This window comes from Platalea leucorodia (genome assembly GCF_965183815.1).
Source record: "Platalea leucorodia genome assembly, chromosome: Z".
Taxonomy (NCBI): domain Eukaryota; kingdom Metazoa; phylum Chordata; class Aves; order Pelecaniformes; family Threskiornithidae; genus Platalea; species Platalea leucorodia.
Genome location: NC_138858.1, coordinates 71226669 through 71249518, shown reverse-complemented (window position 1 = coordinate 71249518; position 22850 = coordinate 71226669). Strand labels below are relative to the sequence as shown.

Here is a 22850-nt window from a genome sequence, read left to right as displayed (position 1 = left end):
AATTTTGTGAATTAAGGTAAAAGCCTACTGCACAAAAACATCATTTCTCTACTTTATTTACCTCTTTAATAGTATTAATAGAATCATGTTTCACATCACTGGTTGGATGAGTATTTCTAGTTTTAGGTCAGTGATTATGTTCATATACTTTTAAAGTAAATTAACCACAGTAAGCCAAGAGAATTAGAGTGGACATAAAAAGTCTTTTGAAATTGTCAGTTTTAGAGATTATTATGACTTTTTCTCATGTCAAACAGCTATAATTAACCAGCCAGAGAGCTTAGCAACTGACACCACTGTAACAGGCTGGTGTATATAGCACATTGCCCTGTTCAATTAATTGATTTTTATAAATATCACTCCAACTAATATCAGGAGATTGTATTGGTATAACATTTCCAATTACAGGAATTTTGTATTTGCAAAGATCTTAAGTAGCTGATTTTCTATTGAGATGAAGACATTATTTTAGGTAACAGAGTCTAAAATAAAGGCCAAAGGACAAATAATTTGCCCGTCACGTTAGGGAAACACTAACACTTAAGAATTTCCCAATCTCTCACCACAAACTTTAGCCATAAGATCATTCTTCATCTTAGAAAGCACAAGAGACAGTAATTCATCCCCCCTCAACACAAGCCTTTAAATAGTATGATATTAAGTTCCAAAAATGACGATGCAAGGATAGAAGGATGATCAGAGGAATGGAACTTTCTCTATATGAAGAGAAACGTAAGATTAGGACTCTTCAGCTTGAAAACAATATTGCTGGAGAGAGGAAAAAGTGGCATTATGAACAAGAATAACTTGGAGAAGATGAACAGGAACATCATAAAGATGAACAGGAACATAACAACTGAAGTACAGTGCATATTAAACTACCAGGCATCAGGCTTGAAACAATCCAAAGGATACACATTTTTTATTAAGTGAATAATTAAAGTAATGAACTCTCAGCTGTAGTATGCAATTCATGACAAAGGTACAGATAGATGCAAAAAAGCAGCTAGACAAACTCATGAGTGAGTAAGAGCTGCATCGAAGACCTCAGAAGAAGCCAGACACAACCTCAGGAAGTTTCTAAACTGCTGGACCTGATTAGAACATACCTGGAGAAAGATCATTCAGTCTTGGTCCAGTTTCTTGTACCTTTCCTGAAACACCTCATGGCAGCCAGTACCAGAGGACAAGAGTTTACACCGGTTTCCATTCTGAGGCAGCACAAACAACCCAATGCTCATCCTGCTCAAATCAGTTTCTAACATTGTGCTAGAAAGCGTACGCCAGCAAAATCTTGCTCCAAGGTATAACTGTTGATATTGCACTGCTCCACTTTTGAATAATTAAACTGTTCAGTGGTTTAAAATGTCTTAAATTGAGGTAAGCCAGGCATGCACAGCATAGTCTCTGAAAAAATTTAGTATAACAGACAATGCAGACAATGCCAGCCAAACTGATAGTATTTAAGTTTTGGTGATGTTCTCAGACTTGTTGCCTTTTTTCCACCTAGTGGTAAAAATATTGCAAAACCAACCAAAAAATGGCTTTGATTTATAAAAACACTTTTAATCGTAAAGAGGAAGATCTTAAGTAAGAATTACATAAAAAATAAAAATACCTTTGTTTCTCTAGTTTCTTCAGATTGTCTTTCTTTGCTTCTAATCTTTGAAACTGGTAACTCTGAAATTTGGCTTTCCTGTGATGTATCATCACTAATATGCAGGGTTCTCAGTTTAGCAGATTCCGTTTCTAGTATAACATCATTGCTATCTTCAAAGCTGAGATCAATAAAAGCACACAAAAACATTAGTATATTTTAATAAAAAAAAGTTATTATTGTTTACAGACAGATCAAGTTGCACAGAAAAATTATGCAATTTTGACATTAAATAACTACATGTGTTTCAGACAACCTTACAAGTTTTAGCGATATCTGCAGGATGTGAGCTTTAAAACAACTTCTGTACTTTTGCAATGCTATTACAAGAAGTGAATAATCTAGACTAGATAGTTTCTTAAAACAGACTTTACTAATATAAACATTGTATGCATAAGCTTTTTTTCCCCCTGATGTTCTGTAACAATCTATGTCGACTTCAAAGACAAATACTGTTCCTTCATATGCTTCCAATGAGGTATTAAAGCACATAAAAGTTCCGAGAATCTGTATGAAATAACAAACAATTACAATACAGCTAAATACAAAACTTAACATGCAAAATTCTGAAGTAGCACTAACAGCTTCATAATGACTTTTTAGATTTACCACTTTCTTATATAACAAGTTTAATAAAAAAACCCATTCATTTTCTTTCTGGTAAAAGAATGTCCAAAATTGAAACCAAAAGCTTGCCTCCCACCTAGGTTCTGCACAAATAAAGTCCAAGCAACTTTCCTTTCCCACAAGAACCATCTTATTAAAAACAGATATAAATTCCAAGTGTATATCAACACTACTTCACAACATTACCAAGCAGTGCTTTGAGAGAAATAGTAGGAGTTAGGATAAGCTAATAGCCTTCAGGAAAATCCTAAAAAAAAAGTGAAAGCAGTTTTGGATGGGATTTTAGTATTAATGTAAATTAACTTTGCAAGGGCAGCCCATCAGGGCAGAGAATACATCAAGAGTGTAAATTAAAAACAGCTTTCTAAAACCCAGGACAGTCCTCAGAAACCAAAAACCTGCCCATTCTGTGCCAGTTAATGTGATGGTAAGCATGAATAAATAAAACCAATATTAAAACTTTAAACTATTTTTCCTTTTGGCTACCCTTTCCATTGTAAACATTACCTGCATAAATTGACATCACTTTCTCTCTGCATTATGTCATCCACTGATAAACAGGACTCTGATCTCTCTTCCTCTGTAACAGCACACTCATCTTGTTTTCCTTCAGTAACACTATCCAGTTCTTCTCTACAGGTAGTATGGCCATCATTGTTTGTATCACGTACCATTTTTTTTTCTGCTAATGAATAAGGATTAAATCAATTTGGACATTCTGGGCAACATCTTAGAATTCCAATAGTCACATCCTAGCTACACCGAAGAAAGCGTTAATTTAAAACAAAAAAATACCAGTAGAAAATGCCTAAGTATTAAGATTTAAGAGAACTGTTCCCAGCAAAAATAAAATGTTTAGATTTAGTATGAAAGCTGATTTTGAAAGGCATTGTTCCACAACATCCCACGGCAGACCAGTGATATCAATCAAAACTCAAGTTCTTATTTTTAAGTTTACAATGTCTTTATATAAAATTTATATTTGAACATTTGAAAGAGAGCATTTTTGCCGCTTACTTTTTTTAGAGGATTTGTCTTCTTCAGCAATTTTTGAAGGGACAGCCATTTCTTCTGGAAGATTCTCCCCTTCCTGTTCAATATCATCTTTTCTCTTCTTCTTTCTCTTCTTTTTTGCTAATGCTGGCTCTAATGCAACCTGTTCTTCTGCCTGTTCAGAAATGCCTAAAGATTCCTCATTTTCTTTCTCAGCCGTCACAGCATCTGCTTCTGTTTCTGCATCAGAAATTCTGGCTTCCTGAAGATCATCTTGATCGTTAGCAGCTTCTGTGCTGGCAGCTTTTGCTATTGAGACAATATGGTTCCTAGTTACTAGACTGGTGGAGTATTAGGAACCATAAATCACAACGGTATTTCCACTAGCAACATCTTGTGAATTCATACATCACTGCCCATATACCGCCAGGCGTATGAGCAGGACCATGAGAAGTTAGTCACTGACTTCAGAAAAGCTTCAGCATAAATTAACTTCAACACTAAATGCAAAACACATTCTGTACATGGGATAACACTTCACCAGGGTAAAGTCAATAAAGGATATAAAGCCTATTTAGTAAATGTTCTTGTTCCTGTACTTTTTAGCAGGTTACACAGCCGCTTGTGGATCCAGGAAAAATAGGCATTGCTATTCCTGAGAAGAATTATCATATCTCTGCAGAAAGAGGTAATTATGGTTGCAGAAAGTATGCCGTGAAAAAGTAATTTTGATCAATAGATGTATTGTCGTAAATCATTCTTATTTACATAAAAAAGCCAAATTAATATCTAGCTAATAATTAAAATTCTCTTCTGGGTTTAATGAAGTTTCTAAAACTCTCTTCCATCGCCTTTTCAGGACGTTTTGTCTTGATCTTGTATTTGTGCCGAACATGAACCACCAAGAACCTTCCCCTGTCCTTTCTATTATTCCTATACAAACTTTGTTCCTCTGTAATTAAGAAATCCAAAATGCAAGAGAAGTAGAAAAGCATACTCACATTGCCTTACACATAAAGTACCTTTAATCTACCATTGAAGTCTATGAACAGAATTTCTATATGTAGCTGTAAGTCCTAAGAGGTGGGACATTTTACTTAATCAAATCTGCATCAAGGCTATAGTACCTTTTGGCTTCTTCCGAGGCCTTGATGGCTTCTTTTCCTTTGGCTTCTGGCTTTTAACAGTCTTCTGCTTCCTCTTTTCCTCATCTGCTAAAACCTTCTCAAGCAGCTGGGCAAAGAATTCAAAATCAAAAGGCCGCTTTTCTTCTATCAGATTAAAGTGAAGAAATAGAAAAGATTTCAAAGTTGATAATTTTTCCAAGTTCCTGCTTTGTAAAATAATCAGTGGTACATGTTACGATATTAAAAAGCAAAGGCTATATAAATTTAAACAGAGAATTGTTTTTGAAAATACTTTCTGTATCACTTGAGCAGGGACTAGAGTTGACATATATATGGATTATGGTAGCTTGGTTTTTACAAAAAAAATAGTGAAAACGTTACAGTACTTAGTAGTTTAGAAAATTTAAGAAGTGACAAATACACGAATTGTAGCATGGTATCAAATGTATTAACATGCTGCTCTAGGACTTACATAGCTCATTCAAATAACACACAAAGCCTTTAAGGATTCTCAAAGCAGTTTACAATAAGTAACTGTGCTAGAAATTCCCATGAATCAGAATAATCTTAAACTGAATAAATATACATATATATATATGAAATTTTATATTAATCTCATTCATCAGGCATATAGAAAAGCCAAATATTAAACCTAAAGATCTTTACTGTGAACGATGCTTGTTATAAAAACCTAAGATTCTCCAGCTTCTGAACTCACCTAGGAGCAAAACCTTTCTCTTGTAATTAATTCAAGCAAGGCAAAGCACAAAAATCACCATGAAAAAAGATGACTACCATTTAATGACTCATTGTAGGGTGGGGTACAGCTACTTTACTTACTGAAAGCTTTGTCTATCCTCCATCCATTAGCTTTTTCCTCACGTTTGAACTTGTTCTAAAAGCAAAAGTATATTTGTCTTTTTCAGTAAGCAAGAAATGCAACAATATATTGTAAAAAATGGCAGATCAAGATAAAGCTTCTTCAATGCAACAAGATTTTCTAGCAACTAAAGCTGTTAAAACTTACAAGCACAGTCACAGAACACAAGTTTGTAATTAATTTTTAAATATAAAATCTGTCACCAATAGATATCACCAGTCATAATTTTTTATTATTTTCAACATCTTTGTCCTTACTTCCAGTCTAAGCAGGGTTTGAAATATTGAAGATTTTCCCAGCTGGATGCCATGAAAGAGGCAACACAGAAGACCCTCACCAAACATCCACTTATGCTTAGCAGCATTCTTCAATTAAAATAAAATCAAGACAACTGTGTCTAGATATACTAGATTTACTAGATATGCTGATCGGAATTCAACCCAGCATATTAATGTTTCAGCTACTTGCTACCTCTTGGAAACAGGCATTAAAAAAGCATTGCTACAGAGCCAGTTAGGATCAAAATTATCAGTACTAATAGAGGAAGCATAGGAGTAGCAAGTGAGAAACAGAAAACTGAAACTAGACGTTTAATTGCTTTATTAAGTGCTTTAATTTTTACCTTAATTTCTGCTCTGGCTCTATGAGGAAACAGCCGTCCAATCAAGGAGAAGTCTGTTCCTACCATACTGATAGCTAAAAAGAACATGTCTGTTTCTGGAAGGGAGGGGAAAAAAACAAAAAAAGAAAGATACAGACACTTAAGTATTTAGTTAACCATCCTTCTTGCTATCTAAAATAAAAACACCTTTCAAACTTAACACAATGAGATAGATAACTTTAAGGTTATCTACTGTGGCTGCAAGTTCAGCTGGGCCGGAGTGTGTGTGTTATTTTACTTAAGTACTTCTAATAACATTTGCTGAATGAAATATTAACTGAAAGAATTGTCTAATCTATTATAAAACAGCAGAATGTGAAATAAGTTTTGTAAAGCTAGTAAATCAAAGCTAACCAACTTGAAATTTGAATTATGAACACAACCACAAACAGAAATCAGAAGAAATCATGTGCAAAAATACCATCTCCATTTTTATTTGTTAAGAGGAAAAGAGTGCATTCCAAAAGCAGCACAGTGAATCCTGAAGCTAATTTCTCCATATGTGGTTGTAAAAAATCATTTCCAATTGTACGAAGTCTTGCATAGTGTTGTCAGCCTAGAGATAATAACCAGTTCACAGCAGGCATAGCAAAAAAACCAACCCACCCACTCATAAAAGCACAGCTGTCCATGCGCACTGAAATCAGCCCACATAGAGATGGCTTACAGAATTTATTCCTGCCCATGCTGGAAGAACCAAGTAAAGAAGCTGTTAAGAAGTGCTAATTGTTCCACATAGAGCTCAAATACCTGGACACCAGAATCCAAAATTACGCTTTTGATAAGGCAGACTAGCATTTCCATAGCATCTGAACACCCATGACAGAAAAAATTCACAGGTAGCCTGCATATCATAAGGCACTGGGTTTTTTAAACATGCCAATTTTCACAGTAAACATTAGAGCTCTGCTTGTTTTAAGAGTTTGGAGGGTTGAGACTACGTCACACACAAGTAGATCAATTTACGCCACTGGAAATAAAAACTGCTGAGTACAAAGCATAGATGGAAAACCAAGATTTTTCTTGTCCTGATTTTGGGTGGGATAGAGTTAATTTTCTTCCTATCCCATCTGAAACCAGGACATTTCTGCAGACTCAAAACTTGAAACCAAAAATATACTAACCTTTATTTGACCATGGTTTCGTGTAAAAACTTTTCCTGAAGCTGGAATATGTAGTTGTAGAGCCACGCTCAAAGATGGGATCATTTTCTTCTACAACACATGGACCTTTTGTTCTTAAAACTTCTACAGTTAAACTGGAAAAGCAAACACACGAAGAGACTCATCTGAAAATACTGCTAACAAGACACACAGTAGATGTTTATAAGCCAGCTATTCAGACTTTTCCTGCCATAAGTCAGAGTTTGTACTGTAATCAGGTGTAATAATTACATTAACATGTATTTTAATGGGAGAATGCAGTAAGAAATCATTAACCTACTCATCCTGTGCAAGTAAATTTGTTTTTCCCTTTTTATAAGATATAGTACAGACAAACATAATTAAATATCTTAAAAAAAAAAATCGTCTTTTTAACATTCAAGAAAATTATTTTGCAAAACCACAAGAGCCTCTCCGTATCCTTTTAGAATACTTTCAAATTCCTTTACCAGGACTGCTCTAGCCTTACACCTTGGCCTAAATCTCATGCTAATAATACATTTGGGGAACTCAATAACTTGGTAATCTGATACTTTAAAAAAGTTGTATTCTAAGCAAAGTTACTGAAAACACTGACAGATGAATAACATGCAAGATGCAAAGCTGCAGCAATTCATACTGACAACTGAGTAACAGTAAGCAGACACACGCAACTGTGAGAAACAAAGCAGTTAACTAAATAGAAGACATTCGGACAAATATTCAGCACTCATTCACTGTAACAAAATACAACATCTTCCTCTCTATCTCCTTCTCCAAAAACATTTCTCATAGAGAAAGTCTGCCACTGCTGAGAGGCAGATAACTGTTGCTCATATTTTGCCGCATATTTGCACTGTTTTCTAAGCTAGGATAGCTCAACTCTCAACACATACATACACTCATGTTTCTCCCTGTCCAAAGTAACTGCTCTCTATTCACAAACTAAGCAGCAACGTAGTATATATTGTCCTTGAGTCAGGCACAGAATTTGTTACCTTTCTTCATCCAGAATAATTGAACCATCTTCTGCTACTTTCACACGAGGAACTAGAAGTGGACCGTCCTGACTCTCCTCCCCGTTCTCTGCTTCTTCCTCCTCATCTTCCTCTTCGTGATCAGGAGTATTTTTCTCTTCCTGTCTACAATTGCAAGAGAAGAAAAAATTGCAAGAGAAGAAAAAATTGCAAGAGAAGAAAAAAATTATTACTTTTGTTAGTGTTTTGAATGGCTGTTCTTTATGCCAGATATTCAACAATTTAATGAACCACCCCACAATGCAACCCACCAGCAAGTTAGTCAATACATAAACTCTGGAAACTGCTTTTCATTCTATTGTAAAACGGACAAATCCAAAACCATAATATTGAAAGCACAATGCTCTTTAACAACCCTCCCCTCCCAAATTACAATTTATTATAAATAAGGGCTGTGATATTGAAACAGTGAAAAAAAAGACCCACACTGTTAGTATTACCACAGAAACATGTTTTTTTCCCAACATCAGAAATTTTTTTTACTCTAAGTACTTCCATCACTAAGACTTACTCTTTCATTTGACCCAGTGCAGAATTTTTTTCTGTTCTCTTTTCTTCTGCCAATGAAGACCTAGAATTTTATAAAAAGCGAGAGATGAACATTTGTACAGATACATTTCTGCTTCATAAAGTTTTTTTTCAATTCTTTGTACCACATCTAGATTTGAGTACAACTGAACAACTTAATGAATTTTGCCTTTTTTTTGTATAAGTAAGGACAAAAAAGATATTTCAAGCAGTAATCCATTGTAAGGGTACAGGGAATCTGAGAGCATCTGGTTCATTACCTGCTTATGGACTACTCAGTGTGAATGAAAAAATAGCAAGGAAAGTGATAAATAAAACACAAAAGCATACAAACATTAACAAGCAGGTGATAACAGACAGTAACAGAAAATGCATCTGCTACTGAGAGGAAGAACAGGACTTAGATAGCTGTACTTATGTTTATGTGATTGGTTTTGGTAGTTGCAGGGGAAAAAGGCCCTGCTCTGTCTGTGGTAGTCTGTGCAGCCAGCTGCATTAGTGTTCCCTGTGTATGCGCACCTCTGGCATGCTGACTCAGCCTTGCTACTGGCAAAACCTGTAAAGGGAACAGTAGCAGCTACATCCATCCAGCTGGAATGCAGAGACCTTGTGGGTCCTGCAGTGTGTTTTGCTCTTCCGCACCTAGGAAGGAGAAATGCTTAGCTTCCTGTAGCCCACTAGATTTGGCAGGCTGTCATAACATCCCTAGCAGGCATAACTAAAAATGTAACAGCAGCAAGTTAAAAAAAGAAAAAAAAAAAAAAAACAAAAACAAAACAAACAAAAACAACCAACCAAAATTCTATTATTCTGCATTTGTAGAACACTAGGGACAGGTTCGTGTTTTTATATTTCAACAAGTACATTAATCTCCATTCTCATTTCTGTATGAACATTGAGTAGATGTGAAAATACCTAGGAGCTTTTGTTACCATTGCAACAATACTGCAACTGTGTTAATACTCCAGATTTAAGAATTCTCCTTTTCACAATTATTAAATTGGTAGAAAAAGACAAATCATTTAACCTAAGGAGAGAGAAAAGAGTCATACTTACTTCATAGGATTGTTTTCTGGCAGATAGTATATCAAGTCCCTCATGGTCATTTTAGAACGATCTGGTGGAGAACGTCCTTCAATTACTGGAGGCCTGTGTTTCAACTGTTTCCATACAAAAACAAACAAACAAACCCCTTAAATTCACCCTGAAAGTACCTTGTATTTCACAAATTAATATTTTTCTTTATTTACGAAGTACCCCATTCAGGGAATTCTGTTGTTCCCCCCCAACAACTGAAATAAGTTTATCTTAAAAGTGTCCCTTTGTCAGAGAGGATGTCACAGACCCTTAAGCAACTTAACCTCTCAGAGAAATTCAATACTTGGCACAAGTAGAAGTGAAAAGTTATTAAAAAAATCACAGAACTCGGGCAACAATCAAGTTGAAAAGATATAAGAAACTCCAAGTCCCAAGCTTCTTACAGCACACTTCCCCACTGTATTACCACCCATGGAACTTATAAAATTGGAATGTTGACTATAACATAATAGCAAGTCTTATGTCAAAAAGGCTTGTGGGTCTAATCCAATGAAAAGATATAAAATTTCTCTTGAAATCTGTATTATGAGAGAAGACAGTGCTATTGTAAGTGCTTATAAACAGACTAAACCCATACAGAGTTATGAGGTATCACAGCCTATTAGCAGTAAGCAGCTGATGATCATCAGAAAACACTACTGCAAAGAGGTAATTATCTTAGGTGAACCACATGTCTTTGCCCTTCACAGATCAGCACTGCTCAACACAGAGGCCTACCATCCGCTCTTTCTTCAGCTCTTCTTTAAGCATTTCTCTTAACTTCCGAGCTTTGAGGATCCTTTCACGGTCAGAACATACTCGTTTCTCTTTTACAGGAACAGATTTTGTAGGTAGCTTTTCTTCTTGTGTTCCCGATCTTTCCTGTGTTGGTCTCTCCTTGAGTGGGGAGGGTACATTCTTCTGCAAGGTATCATCATTTTTTTGAGTGGCGACACCTACAGTTTGCTCTTTGTTCACCGATTTTTTTAGCGGGGAAAACTGTGGCACTTGTGGCACAGGTGTTTTCTTTTCGGGCAGCATGGGAGACTTTAAGGAGCTTTCAATGTTACTCTTTTCTGATGGAGAGGAATCCTTCTGAAGTGAAGCACTGCTGTCAGGAGCCTGTGATGTTCGCCTCTGTGGTTTTGATGCAGAACGCTGAGCAGATGAAGGTCCAGCTCTGGGTTTGACAAGATTGGGCATGGTGGAGATCCGTTTTCTTCTCTGTGTAGGCATCTCTGCAGGTTTACTAGCTTCTCCGGCATCATTTGAGCTATCAGCCTTGTCATCGCTGGAAAATTTAAGAGAGTATTCTGAAATATTTACAGTGACAGATCTGTAACCCTTACTTTCAAGATATGTTTATGCGCCAATCAGTATAAACATAGTGCTACAGAAAAATGCAGTTATATACAAGAAGCCACACTAGAACCAACCTGTAGCTGGTAATTCTTCATAAACTAATCTGCTATAAGAATGGTTATGTTATTTTCTAGTATTAATTACTATTAATTAATGTTACTGTTACAAGCTAGTTGACCAATAATGCTAAACTCACATGTTCCTTCCCCACCCCCTGCTTTTTTGGAAGGCTCTCTACTTTCAGCTGAGAATACCAAACATCATCATACAATAAAGCTTTATAAGAAATAACCCACACAACATGGGTGACACATTAAAAACATTTTAATAAAGCTATATGCAAGAAGTAGTTTGATGATTTTTATTTCAATCAATCTGAACGTTCCTTTTACACGTTTGCAGGTAGATGATATGTAAACTGTGAATTCCAAAAAAACCTCAGCAGCAAAACTGGCTGCTGTTATTCTCCTACTCACACTTAACATCAAAAGTTGCCTTATAGAGGCAAGAACTTTTGGCTTCCCTGGAAAGCTTTCTATTCAAGTATTTTTTCCATCCCTTATGCAGAAATAATTTTTGAAGTGCAAGCAAAATTGCCAACCATTATGATCTTCCTAAATCTGCAGGCTCCTCCAGTGTTTGGCTCCTTGGCTGTTGCTCACAGTAAGACTGCAGCAGAATTACAACTGAGTCATAAAGAGGTTTTTTAATTTTACATTGGAACTATGCCTTGTTTCTGTACATAAGGACAACCACACCCATGGTTCACTTAGCTATCTTCAAAAACAGTCAGAAGTAAATGCCTTTGAAGGAATACAAGAAAAGCATGAACATACAGTGAAACTTTTCCAAATCCTCTCCAGCTACTATCTGTGACTCAGGCAAATGCTGCAGATGATCTTTTTGTATTTAACAGCCCCAGCTGTTAGCAGAAACTGTATTTAAAAAAAACCTCAAACCCAAAAAATTATGCTCAGAGAATTTTCACTTCCCTGATACTCAACAAAACCCATTCGGCATTTAGAAAACAAAAGAAAGGACAGTAACTGGCAGTACAGATACAGGTTTGAGCAGCTATGAAGGAATGCCTTCATAACGAAGGATAAATATGCAAGATATTTTCACGTTTACCTTTTCTTCTCTTGCAGACCACAAAACAAACACATTGTGCTGTATGTCAGCAATCATTGCACTCAGGAAATCAAATTGTGTGACCTCCCTCAAATCCACTCTTCCTGAATCTTCAGAGACACCCAGGTGTCCAGTCTTTAAAATGCATCATCTAGAGAGAGAGCTCGCCAAGAAGCTAATAATGCCTAAACTGCAATAAATCCCTAGGCCTGCTTTCTCTTATTTGGTTGCTATAAGCCTTCAAAAGCAATGAAAAACTTTAAGAACCAGCTATTTGGTGGAATTTAGGGTGACCAAACGGGGGAAAGAAGGGAGCAGCTCTCACCTGTGCCTTTTCTACTTGCTCCCAGGACTAAAAGTTCCCCTGAGAGTCTCCCAGCAATTTTATGTTAGATACTACCTTCTCCCTCCAGCTGAGCTGTGGAACTCACCACAGCACTCCAGCAGTCCATGTGCCTCTTCTAAAAAGCGCATCATTTTCCAAATCTCTGCTTCTCCAGAGAAGCTCTTTCCTAGCCACATCCCACACACTTCACTGCATTGGCAAACCAAAGAGGTTTGTACAGTACATTCAGTGTGAACAGCTTCCATCACAGAGAGTCTTAAATTTCTTACAACTGCTCTACTTTTTTCTTTAAAACAGCAGGATGTGGTTTTGCGGATTTGTTCACTCGAACATTTTCCGCAGTTACTGAGGAAAATATTTTATGACCCTGCTACTTACATGGCAAAGGTTTATTTTTCAAGCCCCTTGAATAGGTTCCTTAGAATATTCTCCCTTTCAGAATAGCATTGGTGTCTAGTTTTGAAACTTACAATTAGATTACACTGGGGCACCCATTAAATTACAAACACAAAAATTTTTAATAAATCTGCTGAATCAGCAACAGCACCACAGAACTGAAAAATAGCAACAATATCTTCATTTAAGAAAAAAGTTCTGGATAACAAAAGATCCAGTAATCTGATCTCTGTAACACACAAATTTTATAAATAAAATGTGAAAGAAAAATATCCTTACAGCACATTGTAAAACAAGTTTAAGTATAAAAGATGAAAGATACAAGTTGAATAAAAGACAGCATGGGTTTACCAAAGACACGTTATGCCAACTAGTCTGATACCTGAATTTCTAGTCACAGGAAACAGAAGACTGTAAGAAGACCTTGTATTATATCATAAAGGACAAGTTTCAACTAAAAGAACAGAGGTATTCATGCAAGATGCAAAACCAACCGGTTAAAAGAAGTGAGAAGGTTGTTCTGAAGACCAATTACCAGACTGGGGAAATGTCCTGAAGAACTGGTCTGTACTGCTTCTGGTGGGGATAGAGTTAATTTTCCTCACAGTAGCTCATATGGTGCTATGTTCCAGACTTGTGACCAAAACTCCCTGAAAGTGTTCAAGGCCAGGTTGGATGGGGCTGTAAGCAACCTGGTCTAGTGAAAACTGTCTCTGCGCATGGGAGAGGGGTTGGAACCAGATGATCTTTAAGGCCCCTTCCAACCCAAACCATTCTATGATTCTATGAAAACAGTGCAGACAGCACAGCCATGTTTTAGCTATTGCGGAGCAGTGCTTACACAGCATCAGGGCCTTTTGTCTTTCTCATGCTGCCCCAGCAAGTAGGCTGGGGGTACACTAGAAGCTGGGAGGGGACATGGCTGGGACAGCTGACCCCAACTGACAAAAGGCATATCCCATACTATATGACATCATGCTCGGCATGTAAAGCTGAGGGAAGAAGGAAGAAAGGAGGACACTTGGAGTTACGGCGTTTGTCTTTCAAAGTAACCACTACATACATGAAGCCCTGCTTTCCTGGGGATGGCTGAACATCTGCCTGCTGATGGGAAGTAGTGAATGAATTCCCTATTTTGCTTTGCTTGTGTGCATGGCTTTTGCTTTACCTATTGAACTGTCTTGACCTCAACCCATGAGTTTTTGCACTTTTGCCCTTCCGATTCTCTGCCCATCCCACTGGGCGGGGGGGGGGGGGGGGGGGGGTGCTGAGCAAGCAGCTGTGTGGGGCTTAGCAGCCAGCCGGGGTTAACCCACAACAGGGAGGCCTGAAGGACCGGCCCTCCAACCAACCCTACCATGCATTTCCATTGCACTGAAAAGCACTTAAAAAAATAAACAATCAAAAAAGAAAAAGCCAGAAAGCTCTCCCTCGCTAATGCGTGAAGAGGTGAGCACAAAACAGGAAGCACTGTAAGAATGCAAAATCAAAGTCATCCAGTTATGGAGTGCAAAGACTTTTTGCTGTACCCAGCAAACGGGAGCTCCCTGCTGCTGCAGTGCCAGAAAAACTGAGTATCGGGCCACACGAGGCCCCTCCTTTGCAGTCTTAACTTATATAGTATTTCAAGCACCTGCAGTTCAACCGCGGTACAGAAATGCAGGTTTTGCTTAGGTTGCAAATGCGTCGAACACCCAGAAGTCGTCGTCCGATCACCACACAGGCAGCTGTCCCTAGCCACCGACGGGAGGGCAGCGCAGCACCTCTATTTCAGGAGGTCTTCAAGACGAGACAACTCCGACCAGCGCAGGGACGGCCAGGAGGTGACAGGCTGCGACAACGAGGGCTGCTGGAGAGCCTGCCACCGCGACACCCCCGGGGGCTTCTGCAGGGCGGCGGGGGCGGGCCCTGCCACCTCCCCAGGCCCGTCCCGCTCCCGGGGATCCACGGCCACGGGGTAGCGGCGGCCCAGGCAAGACCCCGCCGGGGAAGCCCCGCGGCGCAGCACGGCACGGCCCCCTCCCCACAGCCTGGGCTACCGCGGGGCCTCGCTGGGACTCACCTCTCGTCCCGCCCCGCGGCCGGCGGGGGCTCGGCCGCCGCTCCCGCCGCAGCCTCTCCTCTGGCAGCCGCCGGGGAGACCGAGCCCTGGGGCTCCGGGTCCGCCGCGCCGCCGGCGCCCCTGCCCGCGGGCCGCACGTTGGGCCGCACGTTAAGGCGGGCCCGGCGGAACATGGCGCCGGCGGCTCCCTCCGGTCGCTCGGCAGAGCCACGCAGGCGCCCGCCCGGGAGCTCGGCGTCAGCGGCGCGCGGCCCGGTAACGCCGCGAGCTCGCTTGCCTCACGGCATGTCACCCGCCTGCGCGCCCGGCGCGCCCCGTGACGTCATCAGCGGGCGGCGGCAGGAAGAGGAGGGGCGGGAGCGGGCACGGCGCGGAGGGGGGCGGGGGAGGGCGGAGCCTGCGCGGGAAAATCAACAACGAGGAGGGAAACGGCACGAAAGCGGCTGCGGCCCCTCGGCAGCCCGAAAGGCTTCTTTTTGGCCTCAATTCCGACACCTCGTGCGCAGCTTTCCAGGCGTTCGTTGTGCCGACGGGGATCGACTTTAAGCGACGAAGAGCGGCTCCAGCGGCGGGGAAGCCGTTTCCCCGCGGGGGGGCTGCGGCCGCGCTAAACCGCAAGCGCCCTCGGGGGGAACGGCGCCGCGGGAGAGCGGCGGGGCGCGCGCCTCGCCGGCTCTTTGTTAACTTTCCTCGGTGGCGCTGGCCGGCAGCGGCCTGACGCCATTTCTCTTGCCGCTCGATCGTCGATCGAAAAAGCCAGGTGCTCTTACGCAAGGGCGCTGCGAACGCTAGCGTACGGCGGCGTTTCCGCCTCTCGTCACGTCGCGGGAGTGGGATCCTCCTGACGCGCCCGCCACGCGCTGATTGGGCGAGCCCCGTCGGCGGCGTGCCGCCTGCCGCGCGCCGCAGTGACGTGGGGGGCGGTCAGGGTTTATTAGGGGCGGCGGCGGCGGGCGGGGGGCAGAAGGTTCTGGCAGCCGCGGGCGGCGGGGCGGGTTCAGGCGGCTGGCGGCGGTAGCGGTGCGGGGCGGCCGGAGCGACTCGCCATGACCCGTGAGTGCCGGCGGCGCCGCGCCGGGGCCCTGCCGGGGCGCGGAGCGGGAGGCGGGCGGCGGGCCGGCCTTCGGCCGCTCCGGGGGCGGGGGTCGGCCGCGCCGCGCTGCGGTGCCGCTGTCGGGTCTTGGCCCTTGCGGGCTTGGCGTCCCCGTGACGAAATCCCGCGGCGAGCGCGCGGGCCGCTGGGGCTGAGGCTTCCCGCGTCCTGCCGCCGTCCTGGGCTGGAAGCGAGAACATCGTCAGGCCGGCCCCTGGCTGGCCGGGCCGGGCCGGGCGGGGGCGGGAAGATGGTGGTCTGCTGGAACAACAGCAACGCTCAGTTGCAGCCCTGGCTACTGCCCAGTCTGTAACTAAAGGGCTTTTATGTCACTGCCGAATACTTAATACTACGTTGCTTAAATGGTGGTTGTTACGGCTGTCGTGGAAGGGCAACAGGACTTGCTAACTGTCACCTTATCCAAAAGTAACGTTGGTGTATCTACTCTAAAATGGCGGAGAACTGTGAGCCAAACCTAGAATGCACCTAACTGCTGGGGCTGCTGTTCTGGTGTCTGCCTGTTATACTTGGCACTACAAAAACTACCTGTTTTCAATCGAGGAGGTCCTTTTACATTCGTGCTTAAAAATATATACCTTCAAAGCCACTGTACTGCTGGAAGTGTAGATGAAGACCTGGATCATAAACAGCTTCTGCACAGATCAGACCTTGGATGTGAGGAAGAGGCAGGTTTATGGCTTTTGTTGGTATTTTTTTTTTCCTGTTGTGCATGATGCTAAAATAAACATAGCTTAAAGTTAAGAAGAGGTACAGCATCCCACACCTGAACAGAGCAGAATTGTAGCATTTCATTTTAGGATGGCTTAGTTTAATACAGTGTCTGAAATACCAGAGGTGTAGAAGTTGTGGTGTGCTACCATGAAGTCTAGTCTTAGCTTTAGTACACATTTCCAGAGTTCAGCACTTTGTTATCAATCAGACCTGGACTAGACACTGTGATTTCAAAAGGACATATAGTAAAATAGAATAAGAATGGATTGCTTATTCACAACTGCTTACTGTGTCTCTGAGCTCATAAATTCATGGTACTTGTTGCACTGCCAAATTTCAGGGTACCTGAAAACTGAATAAATTTGTGAAGATGGTGATGACTAGGTGAATTGGAAAATTTTTGTCACTTGTCTTCCATTATTGCTTTGTGCCTGCATCAAACTGCTCTGTTTACTTTTGCATTATATTTTTGGGATATGGTGGCAGGTGCTTTTCTTCTGTTTTAAGTTCTGACGTGTAATTAGATCCCTTACTGCTTGGAAAGAACCCCAGGGACAATGACCTCAGTTGCCAATCCTCATTGCCATTCTGTTTGACCTCCTTACAGTAGAGATGATTACTGCTTGTTCCAGTGCTGTTCAGAGGTCTTTTGCTTATCTTTCTCCTCAAGAATACTTGGATCTTAGAGTTGGAAGAGCGGGCACAGGTTGAACTAAGGTGTATGTCTTGCAGAGGCAGGCAAGGATGGGGGTGCTCAAGCATAGGTATAACCAGAAAGGGTGTACTGGCCTTTATGTGGCAGTTCATGCTTGAATTTCACATTACAGGAAGCTGAATTGTCTTTTGTCAGCACTGGACCGCACTTCATGGAAGATATAGGTTGGTGTTAACAGAATGTAGAAAACAGCACCATCTCCCTTGGAGCTAGGGTTACGCATTCAGCACCCCAGGTGAAGTAGTGGGGCCAAACAGTCCTTGGCAATGTTTACTTGGAAGCAGGGACAGTACAAGTAAGTTTCTTTTCAAATAGTTGTTTGGCTCTGTATGCCTTCTGTGCATACTGTCTTGCTCTACTTTTCTACCTGCTCTGCTTTGCTGTGCAGAAGTGGCAGCCAGGCTTTTCAGTGATGCCGTTCAGTTTGGTTCTTGAGTTTACAGTCTTACCATGTGTATGGAATAACTCTGCACAGTGTTTGCTTGGAAAGGAAGGAAGTGCATAAAGTTAAGGGTGGAGGATAACTGCTGTGTGAATTCTGACTATAGCAGTGTGTTTTGACTTCCTGGCTCTCTTTCTTCATGATAAAAGAAGATACTTTGCTTCTTTAAGCACCACCGAAGAGATTTCATTGCTGCCGCCTTGTTCATATGACATTCATGCCTCCTGCACACCACAAAACTCAAGAACCATTTATAGCCTGGAATGTATCATCTGCTCATGAGTCATAGAGTTCTAATCAACACCAGTACTAGCAGAGATAGATAGCTGTTTTACTTCCGTTTCTGAACAAATAGTGGCCTTTCTTCTACATGGACTTTTGGGACAGGATCTTACTGAATGCTAGTGAGGAGGATGGAGCAGGACTTCTCTCAGCTTTTTCAGAAGGTAATGCTTGATGCCCTGTCACAGATAAAGTATATCTTCCAAGGCAGGAGCAGCCCTCAGGAAGCAGCAGTCATAATACGCTGTTTTCATTTGGGTTTCTGGCACCTCTTGCCAGGCAGTACACGTACTGGTGTGAAGAATGCACAGAACCCCTGCTTGTGCAGGGTTGCTCTTGTCTACTTGTTGACATGGCAGGTACCTTTATCAGCTCAGAAGTGGGGTGACTACAAAGCTGTGCATTGTATCAACAGGTTGTTGTTTAAAATTGACCTCATCCTGAGCTGCTTCTGTAGACCTGAAATTGCAGGCATCTGAAGATTGGAGAGATCTTTTGGAGATCTGGAGAGAGATTTCTTCAAGACTGAAAGACAGTATGGGTAGTCTTGAGGCCAAAGAGAGGCACAACAGAAATTATGGGGAGCTGGAGCTTTCATTTTTGAGCATAGAAAAACGTGATCATGTTTGTTCAACAGCACGAGTGATTATGCATGGCGTATCTGGAACACTTTGAGTCCAAAAGAAGCAGGGCAAGAAGAAATACCAAGGAAGCGAACAAGCTCTGGCAGGTTAGAGCAGACTAGAAGTGCCATAAGGAGGTAGATAGTAAGAAAAGATTGTCAGCTAATGCAGAAGAGTTTGTAATTGTGATGGCTGTGGCCACTGCCTGGGAGACCCTGAGTATTTAGACGGAGAGTTGCATCTTCTCTGAGCAGCAGTTGTGTTGTGCTGGTTTCGACATCATGCCCTCAGGAATGTTGTCTGATCAAAAAGATTGCATGCCTAACTTGACAGCAGTTCAGGGGATTGGTAGTCCTGGGGAAAGCGACTGTCCCTTGAAGAGGTGTCCTCTACACTGGCATGATGTGGTGGTGTGTGTGTGGGTGGGGGGGTGTGTGTGTGTACTGTCACTCTTCTCACTTTTGTTGAAAGTGAGGCTTAACTTGCTAAGGCCATGGTTAACTTGCTAAGGCCATGGTTAAATGCTACGCTTGATTTCAAATAACAAATCTTTTTGAGGTCACCTCTTTAATAGTCTTTGAGTGTAATTAGTTGAATGTACTAAAAGTCCATCACAAGCAAAGTAGGTAGAACACCTATAACTGTGTCCTTGCTGCCAAGGTAAGGGAACATCTACATAGAGAAACTCCATAAAATGAGGAGGATTGAAAAATACAGATGTTGGTTTACAATGAAATCTAAAAAGCATGCATGGGAAAGAAAGCTATAAACAGAAGCCCATAGTCGTGCATGGAAGGAACCTTCCTGAATGCTTGTTTGCTAATGCCTTCAATAGCATGAAAATACTCTCGCGTGTGAACAGCATTAGGGTTGTCCACCCTGTGCAGGAACATACACATGTGCCTGTTTGGGGAAAGTTCTAAACAACACCTAAACAAGGTGTCTTGATGAAGAACTAGAGTTTTAGCTGTGTGTTAACTTGAGCTTTGTCAGACCCACTTCTTCTGCAGAGGGCTCTGTGGCGTACGGTAGGTAAACAAAACCTTGGGCTGAAGCTCCATAGCTGCCGTAGCCTCATAGTGCATACATCTCAGCTGCCTTGGAGCAAAAACAAATTAAACCTGCACACAGCTGCTTGGCTGCTATGTGTTCTTCTCTGCTTTCGTGGTTCCCAGAGTAAGGCAACTTTAGCATTTGATAGCCCTAGCTGAGCTTCTGGGGTATGAGTGCCCAATAATACATTATGAATCCTGTGTTAAGTAGTTTTGGGGACTTTATCCAGAGAAAAGTAAAGCCAGAGTTCCCATATGTATTAACTACACTGGTCATCTTCTAAGTGGCATCTGAAGCAGTGTATCCTTTCTACAAATACATGTGAGGGCCCTAACTGCTATTACTAAGCATGAGCAGGACTTGAAAAGTTCATGGTGCTTGACCATGGGACGTGATGGCATCCATCAGTGATTTTGTGTGACAGCACTACACAGTGAAAGCAGGTGGACGTTTCTGCATTCCAAATACTTAAAGCCATTTGCTTTTTAGTTTCTTAACGGGCCTTGGGAAGAGTTTGAGGAAGCTTATAAACTCTCTCAGGCTGCCCTCATTTTAATGCTGTTCTTAATTAATTAAGAACATCTAAAATTAATTTGTAAGCTATATTGGATTCTCATATCTGAGATAAGAGAGGATGGCTCCTCCTTGGATGAGTTACTGTTGTCATTTTGCCTGGGCTATCGATGGGATGGTCTGCCTTCAGTCTCTTATGGGAAACTGCATCGTGTTTCTGGAAGGAATGTTGGAATGGGTTTTGGTGACCTCTTGGACGTGACCTGTAGAAATGTAAATGTGAGAACTAACAGGCTTTCTCGCCTCCCATCGTGCACTGGGGGGGAGACTGTGATGGAAGATACTGCCAACTAGCAAAGATACTGCTGTACCAACTCTACAGATTAAGCCAAACTTTACCACCTTTACAACAGACTTCTACACAGGCTAACTGTGTGTAAAAACTGGTAGTCCCTGTGTAAACTGTGTATTATCCTACAGGTGGGAACCAGCGTGAACTTGCCCGCCAAAAGAACCTGAAGAAGACTCAGGAGATCCACAAAGGGAAAAGGAAAGAGGATAGCTTGTCTGCTTCTCAGAGAAAACAGAGGTAAGATCTAGTACAGTTGAGTGACACGGTTGTGCAAAATAGGAGGGGAAAATGGGTCAGAAAGAATCCAGTGTCATAGCTAAAACAGCATGTAAGTACTTTGCCTTGATTCACGGTCCATTCACATGCCAGAGCATAAACCCTGGATGTAGGTTTTACTGTAGATGCTGTTAAACAGATTTGGTTTTGGTAAGACTTGTAAAGTTTTTCTTTCTTTTGAGCAACTTTTTGCCTGGTAAGAACAGGAAAAGATTGTATAATACTTTCTTGAAGATGTTTGATCCATTGTGTCCTTTACTTGTAAAACTAAAATAATTATATAAGGTCTACTAATCAAGTAACTTGTCTACCTCATGGGGTACTGTACTGAAAAAAACAGGATAATAGAAACAGTGTGCTCCTGGCTAACTGACAAGTTTTATACTAATCTTTTTTCCTTCTTGAAATGGGTGTTGCTAAAGGGCAAAAACAAGCTGGAGGAGACTCTACTTAGAAAAACAGTGAGCCAGTATCTGAAATCCAACTTTTTTTTTTTTTTTTTCAGAGACTCTGAAATTATGCAGCAAAAGCAAAAAGCGGCTAATGAGAGGAAGTCTCTGCAGGCAGGCACAAAATGAGCTGCCTGTGTGGAGAAGATAGAGTGCACCAATGAAGAGAGGGGCCTAGAAGATCATTCATAAAAGTGTCTGACCATTAAATGACTAAACATCTATCTTGCAGAGTTGTTCAACTAGCATTAGTTTAGAGTATTTTCTCGTTAGCATAGGCTTAGTTGCCTGGAGTGCTATTTCAAAACTGACTACACTCTTTGCATGCATATGAATAAAACTACCGAGCAGTGGCTTTAGTCCAGCTTTTGCTGCATTAGTTGGTTTCACTTAATGGTTCCAGTAACAATTTCTGAATCTACAGTTAGACCAGATTTTCTTGTCTTAATTCTTGAAGCACAGCTTCATTCAGAATGGAATACACTTGTAAAATGTGCTTAACCTTACAGAGGTCTGAACTGTAAATCTCATCTTAAATTATTTTTACAATAAAATGTTGCATGAAATACTGTCTAGTCTGAAATGGTTATGCTTGATAATCAGTTGATTTCTAAGAAGTTACTAAGAATGCAAAGAATAGATAGAATTGTGGAGAAATGCAATATAAGTAATATAAATAAAATATATACTATAAGAAATGCATATTATAAGCAATATAATATGCAGTGGTAAGTCTGCGCTATAGAAAAAGTTGCCTGTTGAGTTGCAGACTTCACTGCTGTACATAACTGTGAATCTACTACTGATAATAACTTTAGAGAACCTGCAGGCTTGAAGTTAATGAGTTGCAGATGTAAGCAATCGTGAAATTGCTGTGTCACTAAAATTTAAAATTGCTGCTTAAACCAGCTGCAAGAATAAAATTTAGCATGAGAAAACACAGCGCTCGCTTCACAGACATGCTTGAGCATGTTGTGTACTCACTGAGGTGAAACTGGTTTAAATCTCTGGAGAGAGAAGAACTTTGAAGCCTTTGGTTGTGTGAACTCTACAGGAGCTAAGGGCGTTTATTGTTAACAGGCCCCGGGCACAGCTCGAGGGGAGTCTGAAGAAACCGTAGCTGGTTTTGGCAACGCAATACCTGCGGTTGGTGAGAAATGAAGCAGGTTTTTTTTTCGCTTGCTCTTAGCTGGCTCGGTGTTGGTTCCTGCTGTCACGTCTGCAGGGCCGGTCACGGGTGCGAGCCCAGGGCCCGCACACGCCGTTGGGCCAAGCGCTGTCAGGAGCGGGCGGT

General features: G+C 41.4%; 2 protein-coding genes across 10 annotated transcripts in view; one reads left to right on the top strand and one right to left on the bottom strand.

Moving 5' to 3' along the window:
* Nucleotides 1-15305, bottom strand: part of BDP1 (BDP1 general transcription factor IIIB subunit) — a 56700-nt gene extending 41395 nt beyond the window's left edge. For 3 of the 9 annotated variants that reach the window (XM_082336665.1, XM_082336667.1, XM_082336668.1), the window contains exons 1-12: nt 15027-15305; nt 10468-11020; nt 9709-9812; nt 8636-8695; nt 8086-8229; nt 7070-7203; nt 5907-6001; nt 5245-5299; nt 4405-4548; nt 3302-3586; nt 2792-2969; nt 1619-1778 (exon numbers count right to left, since the gene is read on the bottom strand). In XM_082336665.1, the coding sequence (XP_082192791.1) occupies nt 1619-1778; nt 2792-2969; nt 3302-3586; nt 4405-4548; nt 5245-5299; nt 5907-6001; nt 7070-7203; nt 8086-8229; nt 8636-8695; nt 9709-9812; nt 10468-11020; nt 15027-15199 (2085 nt within the window). In that variant the 5' untranslated portion in view covers nt 15200-15305. Of the gene's footprint in view, nt 1-1618; nt 1779-2791; nt 2970-3301; nt 3587-4404; nt 4549-5244; nt 5300-5906; nt 6002-7069; nt 7204-8085; nt 8230-8635; nt 8696-9708; nt 9813-10467; nt 11021-14597; nt 14958-15026 lie in introns of those variants that run through there. The other 6 variants (XM_082336671.1, XM_082336673.1, XM_082336666.1 and 3 more) reach the window with 5 other exon arrangements.
* A 135-nt stretch (nt 15306-15440) lies between these two features.
* On the top strand, nt 15441-22125 carry SERF1B (small EDRK-rich factor 1B). The gene is made up of 3 exons (XM_082336967.1): nt 15441-16079; nt 20960-21068; nt 21613-22125. The coding sequence occupies exons 1-3, from the start codon at nt 16073-16075 to the stop codon at nt 21683-21685; spliced, it is 189 nt and encodes a 62-aa protein (XP_082193093.1). The 5' UTR covers nt 15441-16072; the 3' UTR covers nt 21686-22125.
* The last annotated feature ends 725 nt before the right edge of the window (nt 22126-22850 follow it).